This window comes from Ascochyta rabiei, chromosome 14, assembly GCF_004011695.2.
Source record: "Ascochyta rabiei chromosome 14, complete sequence".
Classification (NCBI taxonomy): Eukaryota; Fungi; Ascomycota; class Dothideomycetes; order Pleosporales; family Didymellaceae; genus Ascochyta; species Ascochyta rabiei.
In genome coordinates, this window is record NC_082418.1 from 145038 (window position 1) to 155402 (window position 10365).

Genomic DNA, 10365 nt, shown 5'->3' on the forward strand with positions numbered 1-10365 from the left:
GTACCGAAGTCGCGAGGTTTCCATGGACGACTGAGATGAGTCACGCGACCGCGAATATCGAGAAGGTTGCGCCTTCTGAAACCGGTGGCTGGAGCAAATGGCTGTGCGAAGTGTGGGAAGGAACCCTGGACGCGTTGTGGAGCTCAACGCGACCCCGCTGGCGTCCCACAGGGTCCAGATGACGCATCACCCGCGCGCTGTGATAACGCTTCCACGTGCACTGCACCGATTCAAGCCTACCTACCTTGTTGCACGACAACGGGATTTCGGCTCCACTCTTGGAACGAAGATCAACGAGTTGAGAAGCGTCAGAAGATTCTACCCCTTCGACCCCTTCGACCTCTTCGACCTCGTCGTGCTCAGTTCTGCACGGTGGAGGGGCCGGCTTGCGAATCTCGGTCAGATTCGGGCGTAATGAGTAAATTTGAGGTCAACAGTACCTATAAGTGGCTGTCATCGCCCATCCCCTTGTTGACCTGCCTCTCACACATCTGTGGCTCGGTTGTCAATCCAAATCAGCACGCTCGTACTCGTCGTACACCACCTCACACACGGCGACCATCACACAGTCAGCTGGCATGGCGTACACTTCCATCATCTCTACACGGCGCTATCTCGTACGTCTTGCGCCCATCAGTCAACCGTGTCCTCCAGCAAATCACGATTACCTATCATGTATGCCTGGGCTTTCTCGCAGTCAGCTGTCGACTTTACCCAACCTCTCCCTGCCGTCACCACTAACCATAGTACGCCATCACTGGCGCAGTCCTTTACAGCTCGAGTTTTGACGAATCGTCGCGTACACTGGTCCAGCCATGACAAGACGAGGCTGGCTGGGATGCATGAGTTTACCGACGAGTCTTGTGATGTGTACAACCAGCACCAAGCCCATCTCCCGAGCGCCAAGGTCCATAGTTAGCAGCTTTCGCCTGCATGGCCTTGCTCCTTCTAGACAGCTTCGCAGTCGCCACACTTGCTGTACGTCTAACGCGCGAATGAGGGAGCATCGGCGACTGTCTCTCAGCTCCAGCTTCACGACGGCCGCCGCCTTTGACATGGTCGAGGGCCACGCCGTTTCCGAACAGCAGCAGAGTCATCAGTGCAAGCGCAGTTGGCTGCTGTGTGCGCGGTAACAGCGGCGACTGCAAAGCTGGCCAGGCGTTCGGCGACCCCAGAAATCAGGTATGGACCCTGGAACTACATGTGCGGCGAGTGGCTGTCCGGAGCACAGCAGCAAAAACCATGGCGCGCGCAAACAGCTTTGTGTTGCTTCGCAACGAGCGGACTGCGTATCTCAGCAAGAGAGCAAATTCCGACTGCAGCGCGGCTCGAGTTCGTCCTGCAGGATTGATTGATTCACGAGCAGTGCTGAATATTCCTAGTCATTCGTCTGCCCGCGCTATCGGGCGAGACGGCACAGTACGAGCGCCAGCCCTAAGGCGTACCGCCATACGACGTGGCAACGGCTTGGGGTTCTCCCAGGCCACAACCTGACTCTCTCAACACGCCTCTGTGTGGTTGGGTGCCCATGTGCAGGCTGAGCGGCTGCGTACCTGCAGCTCGCACGGGCTGTGTGTGTCCGGTGAAGATAGCGCATCGTCAGCTTCCTCAACACGGCAAGCTGCTCGCTCGAAAGAGGCTGGCACAACTCGTCAATCCACATGGCATCGCGCTCGGCCATGTTGCGATCCTAATGCGACGGATGCAATGAGTACAGCCACGGTGACAGCCATCGGGACGTCACGAAGCCACACTACCCGTCAACTCACTGCCGAACCTCGATGATTTTCACAAGGTTCGGGCGAGCCAACGGTACATGCGGCAATGCGAACAAAGAGCGAATGACGTGCACGATGAGAAAGCTTTGCAGACGCCCTCAACGAACGGGTTGCCTTTCAAAGTTTCGAGTCGCAAACGAGTTTGGCGGATGCGACGTCCCCTCGGCTACTCTATTCTCGGACACGACGACCAAACCCTGCTGCCAATCAGCAAATCCGGTAGTCGGCATGGCTCCACTTGAATCAAGTCTTGGCAAGGCACCACGCCCGTCGCGCGCTCGAAGCGAGGCCCCTCTGACCTGGCGCCCGTGAAAAAGCTCAGCCTTACCATACGCGGTGATGGCGCTGGCTCGGAGATGAACTTTCCCCCAGTGCCAATACCAAGGCGGCTAGTTGATTCGCCCTTGCCCCTTACTATTCAGGCTCGCGTCTTTGGATAAGCTGACCTGTTTCCTCTTGCGTCCTCGCAGCTTTCACTTGGGCCCGCGGTTAGCACATTGTTGGCGTGTCTTGACACGAACTGGTGGATCGAATTTTGTCGTATCGCTCAGGAGATATGGTGAGCAGTGGGCGGTGGGCCCTACGTGCCGTGTATAATAGGCAAGGGCTTGGACGTCCGCAAACGTTGCTGCAGCTCCAGCTCTACCGACTCTCGTTTGGAAGCATTCCATCAAACTCCTAGTATTTTTGTTTAATCTAATTTCAACCTTCTCTCAACCAACATGCATCTGTCATTCACAGCAGCCGTTTTGGCTGTCGCCGGTTCCGCCATCGCGCTCCCCCAGAATCCTGCTCCAGCTCAAGGCACATCGCTCCCTGCCAATGTTGCCCTTCCTCCCGCTCTCCCGGTTACCGACTTCAAGACACCCAAGTTCGCTCGCCCGCTCTCTCTCGATGAGGCTCTAGCTGGTGTAAACGCCACCGTCACCACCATTGTCGACAACCTCCAGGACCTCAAGAACAAGCTCCCTGAGCTTCAGCTGCCCAGCATCAGCCCTTCTCTCCTTCCCGTCACCACTCGTGATCTGGATGAGGAGCTTGCGCAGTTCGAGAAGAGGCAAAGCACCTGCTCCAACCCCCGCATCCGCCGCGAGTGGGACTCGTACTCCAACTCGGATCGTCAGGCGTACATCGATGCCATCAAGTGTCTGCAGGCCCGCCCGGCCTCTGGCCAGTTCCGCCAGTCTCAGAGCAGATACGAGGACCTCGTCGCTCTCCACCAGACCTTGACCCCCAACGTCCACGGCAACGCCAAGTTCCTTCTCTGGCACAGGTACTACCTCTGGACCTTTGAGCAGATGCTCCGAAGCGACTGCGGCTTCAACCGCGAGCTGCCCTGGTTCGACGAGACCAGGTATGCCGGCCGCTACACCCAGTCGTCCGTCTTCAGCTCGCAGTGGTTCGGGAGCATCAACGTCGGCGGCCAGTGCGTAACCAACGGTGTAAGTACCAGCAGATTCCAGCCTCGACACCGCATCACTAACACCACGACAGCAATTCGCCGGTCTTGCCATCAACATCGGTCCCGGCTCCGGCAACACCCGCCACTGCTTGGCCCGCGACAACGACGACTCAGAGACCATCAACACCGGCAGCGCCATTGTCGACGCCTGCAACAGCCGCTCCACCTACGCCGACATGGCCTCGTGCGCCGAAGGAGGAGCGCACGCCTGGGGCCACAACGGCATCGGCGCTGTCATGCAAGACACGTACGCGTCCCCCGCCGACCCCGTCTTCTTCCTGCACCACGCCTTCATCGACCGCAACTTCCGCATCTGGCAGAACAACGGCGGCAACCCCCGCATCACCACCGTCAGCGGCACCGACGCAGTCGGCAACCGCCTCACCCTCGACACCACCGTCAATGTCTACGACTTCCGCCCCACTGTCCGCATCAGGGACATCCTGAACACGCAGAGCTCCACCCTCTGCTACAAGTACAACTACTAAAGCTCTCTACTGCTGTTTTGCTGCTGCTTTCTCGGCTGACTCTCCTTTTACTGGGTTTGCGTTGGAGAATCCGCATTAGCGATAGACGGCGGTGTTGTAATCCCTACGCTGTGTTGTTTCTGCTGTAAATAAACAGCCTTCTCTTCGCTTCGTTGTATATATTAATACTAAGACACATCTCCCCTAGCAATAAGCTATAAACTGCTATCTTACTATACGTAGTTCTGCGTAAAGTAGAATAAACACTTCCTTGCTAATTACTATTAGACTCTTACTACGCGTGTTTTGCTGCTAGTTTCTTAGCTAACTCTCCTTTTACTAGATTTAGGTTGGAGAATCTGCATTAGCAATAGACAGCAGTGTTGTAATCCCTACGCTGTGTTATTTCTGCTGTAAATAAACAGCCTCCTCTTTACTTTATTGTACATATTAATACTAAGACATATCTTGCCCTAATAATAAGCTATAAACTACTGTCTTACTATACATAGTTCTATATAAAGTAGAATAAACACTTCCTTGCTAATTACTATTAGACTCTTACTACGCGCGTTTTGCTGCTAGTTTCTCGGCTGACTTTCATTTTTGCTCTGGCTCAGATGGGAGGATTCCTGTACTAGCAATTAATAGACAGTAGCAATCTCTATACTACATCATCTCTGCTGTAAAAAAAAGCAGCCTCCTCTTTGCTTTGCTGTGCACATGAATAGGTACTAGAACCTGTTTCCCTCTACTAACAACACTAGTTACAAACTGCAATCTAACGATGCGTAGTTCTGTGTGAAGCGATTCAAACACACTTCCTCGCTACACGCCATCAGATCCTTTCTGCGCGTCTTCACTACGCTGTGGCTTTCTCGCAGCTCGCCGGTCCCGTCGTGTCTTCACATGGGCTGCCTTGGATGTGCTTCTCCACTTTACACGACCCGCAATTCCGTACGTTCTCGCATTTTGCACTAAGCTCCCCGTTGTTCTGACCGCGTCGCTTGCAGCGCAACCCACTTTTGTGATCGTACCTGATCGGATCTGGGGGTTGCGATTGCCTTTCTGTGGGGCGGAAATTGGGATTTGTTTGCAGAATACCGTAGTAGTAGTAGTAGTAGTAGTAGTAGTAGTAGTAGTAGTAGTAGTAGTAGTAGGTGGTGCAGCTGCTCGCGTTGTTGGTTGGTTTGGCTGCTCTGTCGTCAGATTCGAGGTGATCGACTTCGACGTCGATCGCGTATCCACATAGATGGGTGAGTTTGTGGTGCAAAGAAGACTGCTTTCGGCGAAAAGACTGCAGAACCAGAACGGCAGTCGACGAGATATCAAGTTCTCGAAGCTGGACGGGCACCTGGCTGTTAGGGATCCATCTCCAGGGGTGACGAACCGTGCACCTGCAGAAGCGAGATAAGGTTACGTTCGGACAGGGTCCGAGTACGGTAAGGCACCCAGAGTAGCCGTCGAATCCATTCAATTTGAGGATATATTGCCAATATCAAATTTCATCAATCGCGCTGACGTGACGTGACGATTGAAACGACTACACCAGATCTGAGCGCAAAGGTTGGAGAACGCTAATATGACATGGGAAAAGACACTGGCGCATTGGAAATCAAGTCTGAATATCTATCAGCTGGCATAACGGGGCACTGTCAGAGCCCGGACATGCTCCTGATACCAACGTTCTTGAGCAAAGTACCTTCCATTCCTACGCCAGTTCCCTCCAACGGTTCACCCTTACTCATCGCGAGCTTGGTGAAGACGTCACCCATCGGCTTCGTTGGGGTCATCATGCTCTTGTACACGAGATTCATCGGTGTGATCATTGCGCCCTTCCATGCTGGTTGGCGAGGGATGAACGGATGAATCTCTGGGTGCGTCGTCCAGTCTACGCCACCTGGTCGCACGCTGTAAGCCCTGAAGTTGGGATTTTGCTTGCGGAACGCTAGGAGTGCTGTCTCAATCTGGCCTTTGACACGGCCAAAGATGGGCGTGAACATGCTGGGTGATTGTGTCGCGCCCTCTCCGGACACGTAGACGAAGGTAAAGGGCGAGTCGGGATGCAGTGTATTGAAGGCATGCGCAGCGGCGAGCGGGTAGTCGTGTGTGATTTCGACGTACTTTCTGGAACCGTGTCAGCACATAGAGTTGGCGGTGTGGAAGGGGGCGTACTCCTTGTCTACGTCGTTCTGCGATACGCCTAGCGCCCATACGCAGCCCTGTGCGTCCTTGAGCTCGTCCAGCAGAGCTTGGTCGTAGGTCTTGAAGTCATTGTGAATGATGACTTTCGCCTTCTCGTGGCCTTCTGCCATCTTCACAGGCCGTCTGCTGAGGATGGAGATGCGGCTAATCGTCTCCTGTGCCAGCATGCTGTCGAGCACCGCTGCACCGACGAGGCCGGTCGCGCCAGTGAGAATGAGATGCATGGTAGTTGTGGGGTGTCGAGGGATCTAACAAGTGTGTTGTGTGTTCTGTACGCCTGTGAAGAAAGAGTAAATGAGGACAAGGTAAGCGCTACTGATGTGTGAGTATTATAGGCATCAACAGCGATTTATCAATGGTCAGCTGCAATACGCTGACTTGTCATCTCCTGACCATTCTTACAGGCTCACGACCGCAGTTTGTGCGGAACGCGAGAGCGCGCATGCCAGATGAAGCTGCATTGCGCGGGTTGATGGAGACAACGAAGGGTAGGACCGTCGAGACAAGGTTCAATGAGGTTCAATGGAGACGCGGCCGTGCAGCGTTCGTCCGGGCAGCCGCGCCAGTGACATAAGCGCACCATCCGCGACAGCACCACCGCACGACGTCTCAGACGTCAAACGTCAAACATGGGACATTTACGACTCAGAAAATTCGTCAACGTCGTCAATCTCGTCTATCCGCAGCCCCCTGGCAGATAGCTGGCCCCAACGTGGACATTGCGATAGCCGTTGACATGGGTAGAACAGGCTTTCATGCACTCCCGCCGCAGGGGCCGGCATGCCCGGATCCCAGTCAACTACGTAGTGCTCGAGGTGCACGATGTACTAAATTTGCCAAACAATGAGTCTTGTCTAGTCTGCAGACTCTTTCCTTCAACGTTACATCCATTGTTTTTTGACCTGGTGTTCGGGTCTCCCAACGCTGCGGTCGTCCATTCTTTCACCTCCTGCTTTCGTCTCAAGTCACACCAGCACAATGGCCCACGCGGAAGCCACGGCAAACCGCAAAATCCTAACGTTGATCCTGCATCATCTCGCGGACATAAGCGACAAGCGGCGTCATCAACGCAGTCCGGAGTACCCCGTGGAGCTTCTGGAAGTCCGGCATTCGTTGTTGCCTGCCATCCTCGTCAACAGTCTCTGGGCTGAAGCGGGAACGTCCATAGCATGGAAGCAGACCCCTGATGTCTCGGCACTCCGATGGATGCAACCTAGCCGACGGCAGATATACGCAAACAAAATCGAGCATGTGCAACTCTCCGATGCAGCAGACGAGGGCGGCGAAGACTACGAGTACCTCAGGGATCTTGAATGGCCCAAATTGAAGAGCCTGGAGGTGGATCTTGACTGGCGGTTACATCAGCATCACCTTCGAGCGCTGTTGCATGCAGATCTGGAGAACTTGACGGTGACTGGTGCGCAGTCTGGAGGCTCATCTTACGTCGCGCAAGTAACGCTGCCAGCGTTGTTCGGCCCTTGCCGGAAGCTGAAGCGCATACAGTTTGGGCCTGACACCTTCAGTCCCCAGGATCCGATCTATGCCAACCAGCTTGCCTATCACTTCGACTTGCTGCCAGAGCTGGAGGAGATCGATGTCCTGATGAGCAGCATTGTAGGAAAGGATTTCCTGTTCGGTCATCTCAGCAAACGTTCAGGCTTGAATTCTCTCGCCATCGATCTTGACCCCGGATTGCGATTGTTGCCGCTTTTCACTGGCCCAAATGCGCTTCACAAACCGTTCGCATCTCTTGAACGGTTGCAAATCGTATGCGACCCGGAAATAGCGCTCGCGCTTCCTTGCCATCTTTTTGCGCTCAAGGAACTGCGGCTTGCTGTCGAACGTCTGCCAAGCGGAGAGATCCGACTTTCAGACCTCAGCATTCTGGACGATGTTGTGACGTCACTTCTTGCCTGCCCAAACCTCGAGCTGCTGGAGATCAACGTGGGCAATCTCGCCATCGGTTTTCCTACGGCGCAGTTGAATTTGCTAGTGAGTGGTACTGGTCTTGTCAAGCTTACCGCCTGTTGTCCGAAACTGCGCAGCATCGATCTTGCAGCTCTTGACCCGTCTGCTATTGACGGTTCAGGCATATCCAGCGCACATTTCGAAGAGTTCTGCAAAGGATTACCGCATCTGGAGGAACTGAGCTTGAAAATGCATCCTACAACTGCGACGATACTGCAAACCACTGCTCTCCCAAGTCTTGCACGGCACTGCCCGAAGCTTGAGGTCCTGCGTATGGGTATTCCTTTGCAGCTACCTAACCTGCCCTTGTATGGCACAACAATCCATCCCACTGTGGACGCCAGCGACCTCATAACACCGCCTCAGACCAAAGAGGAGAGAAGACCTGACTCGCACCAGGCCATGTCGAGTACCATGAAATTAATCGCAGCCCTTGACACGCCATCAGCAACGCCGCCCGCTGCCCTTGTCCCAATGTTTTCGAACCTGACTCATCTCTCCATCGCGCGACCAGAAACCATTCTCAGCAAGGGCCCTTGCGTCACCCTCGACGCTGAAGAGGACTTGATCCACGCCTGGGCCCAATCCATTTTCACGCACTTCCCTCTTCTGCAACAACTCGAAGCCTGGGGCGACTGTACAGGGCGCGATAGACGTTCTATGACTTATGTTCTGCCCATGGAAGACGTTCTCGAGACAACATGGGAATTCTTGAGCGGGATCGAGCAATCGCTGTGGCAAGACGGAGACGAGGAAGGGGAAGTGGATTTGTTGAGTCCGGCATCACTTGGAGGAGATGCGTATGTGCTCAGCCCGGGCCCTTTCGAGAGGCTGGTGGTGTCTGACTGGGAGATGGCAAGCGATATGAACGAATATCATGCGCGGTGAAACGAGCCAGGGCGCTAACGGAGCAAGTTTGACAGAGCAGAGCGCAGCCTGGAGGAAGTTAACATGCCCTTGGGTATTGAAGACGATGCCGTGACCGACCTTGCTGGCTTCGAACGCGCATGGAATCCCACCCTCTACGACCTTCGCCAGTTGTACGTCCTCCAGTACCACCCGGTCACTGTACCGCGCAGTTCTCGCGTCATTCTGGCGCACAGTTCACGCCGTCGACCCACTCGCTCTCCGTCGCTGTCGTGGGTGCTGGCTGCAACACACGGCGCGGGCAGCGCACTTGCAGGGCGATCGTTTTCGCTGGTGCACGTGCCGGACCATTCACCAAAACCAGGAGCAGGAAGAGAGACGAACGACATGGATACTTCAAGGTGGGAGATGGCGCGAAATCGCTGATGGTGGTGCTGTGAAGCAGGGCTGGTGGTATCAGAGAGCAACAGGCTGGAGAGCTTTAAGACGCAGTAAACAAGCCTACAACGCCCTATCACCTACCCACCCTGCTACGCAGACCACGCCAATACAACTCTAGCACGCAGAGCAGAGCGAGAAGCTTCGGTTCCAGTTTCTCGTACAGCTGAGACGGGCTTTAGTCGCTTTGGATGTATTCCATATCATCTCAGTGTACTTTTTCATTATTATACCACAGTCCGTAGACTACAGTTATTTCATTCCGGACCATCATTTCCTCACAATGTACTCGATGTGTTTCTCTTAACATCCTTGCCAACCACGTACATCTTCTTAAACACAACGGGGCGGAGAGCGGGCACTTTTGCTTGCGCATTTATTCTGGCGTTCGCATAACTCCATCAAAACGACCAGTCGCCACCTCAAACGGCGACGCCTCACGAACCTCGACGCGCAGGCCTACGACCACGCACCCGATCCACATCGCCCTCTCAAGGCGCATATTCAAACGCGACCCGTGATGCCAAGGCACACTCGCGCGATGGAGGAGGCAGTGATGATGACGACGAAGACTATGCCCAGGAGTTGGACGCGGCATCAGAATTGTACGACGTTGGTTGGTGAGGCAGATGCGGCTTGAGTTGTCGCCAAAGGCTCGACTGTAGGACCTGCTGACCTCGATGAAGTGGGACACCTGCGCCCAGAATGTTCTGCAGTATGTCCGTCAATCCATCTGCTAAACTCCTATAATTACATGCACCAAAGCATTAATAAAAGAGCTATAGCTTAGAAGAGATAAGGAAACAGCATAACAAGGCAAAGAGGTGTTTATTAGCTTCTTCTAAATCTAATACCTATTTAATATAATATTATAGCATCTTAGAATAGCTACTGGTATAGAGCTAAGAAGGTAAGTAGAGGTTACTAGTATAGACTTACATACACTAATATTAGAGTAATAAATAAAAGAGCTATAGGCTATAGCTTAGAAGAGATAAGGAAACAGCATAACAAGGCAAAGAGGAATTTATTAGCTTCTTCTAAATCTAACATCTAGTGTGTGGTATGCTCCAGGATCTCAAAACGCCCACCATGCCGCTGAGGTCGCGAGGTCGCGAGGTCCCAGTCTGTCATCTGGGATGGACGCGACTAAAAACAAGGCCACTTAAGCGCCTTTCTA

The 10365-nt window shown here is 53.8% G+C and overlaps 3 protein-coding genes across 3 annotated transcripts, besides 1 other annotated feature; 2 read left to right on the top strand and 1 right to left on the bottom strand.

Annotated features, from left to right (window-relative positions):
- Nucleotides 1–2500: 2500 nt before the first annotated feature.
- EKO05_0007990 (Tyrosinase) lies at nucleotides 2501–3728 on the top strand (the record flags this gene model as incomplete). The annotated part of the gene is made up of 2 exons (XM_038941193.1): nucleotides 2501–3220; nucleotides 3273–3728. 2 exons carry the CDS (start codon nucleotides 2501–2503, stop codon nucleotides 3726–3728), a joined length of 1176 nt encoding a protein of 391 aa, XP_038796462.1.
- A 1084-nt stretch (nucleotides 3729–4812) lies between these two features.
- Nucleotides 4813–4867: a tandem repeat.
- Nucleotides 4868–5362: 495 nt separating this feature from the next.
- Nucleotides 5363–6136, bottom strand: EKO05_0007991 (uncharacterized protein; the record flags this gene model as incomplete). The annotated part of the gene is made up of 2 exons (XM_038941210.1): nucleotides 5363–5834; nucleotides 5883–6136. 2 exons carry the CDS (start codon nucleotides 6134–6136, stop codon nucleotides 5363–5365), a joined length of 726 nt encoding a protein of 241 aa, XP_038796463.1.
- A 754-nt stretch (nucleotides 6137–6890) lies between these two features.
- Nucleotides 6891–8768, top strand: EKO05_0007992 (uncharacterized protein; the record flags this gene model as incomplete). The annotated part of the gene is made up of 1 exon (XM_038941203.2): nucleotides 6891–8768. The coding sequence occupies one exon, from the start codon at nucleotides 6891–6893 to the stop codon at nucleotides 8766–8768; it is 1878 nt and encodes a 625-aa protein (XP_038796464.2).
- Between the last annotated feature and the right edge of the window lie 1597 nt (nucleotides 8769–10365).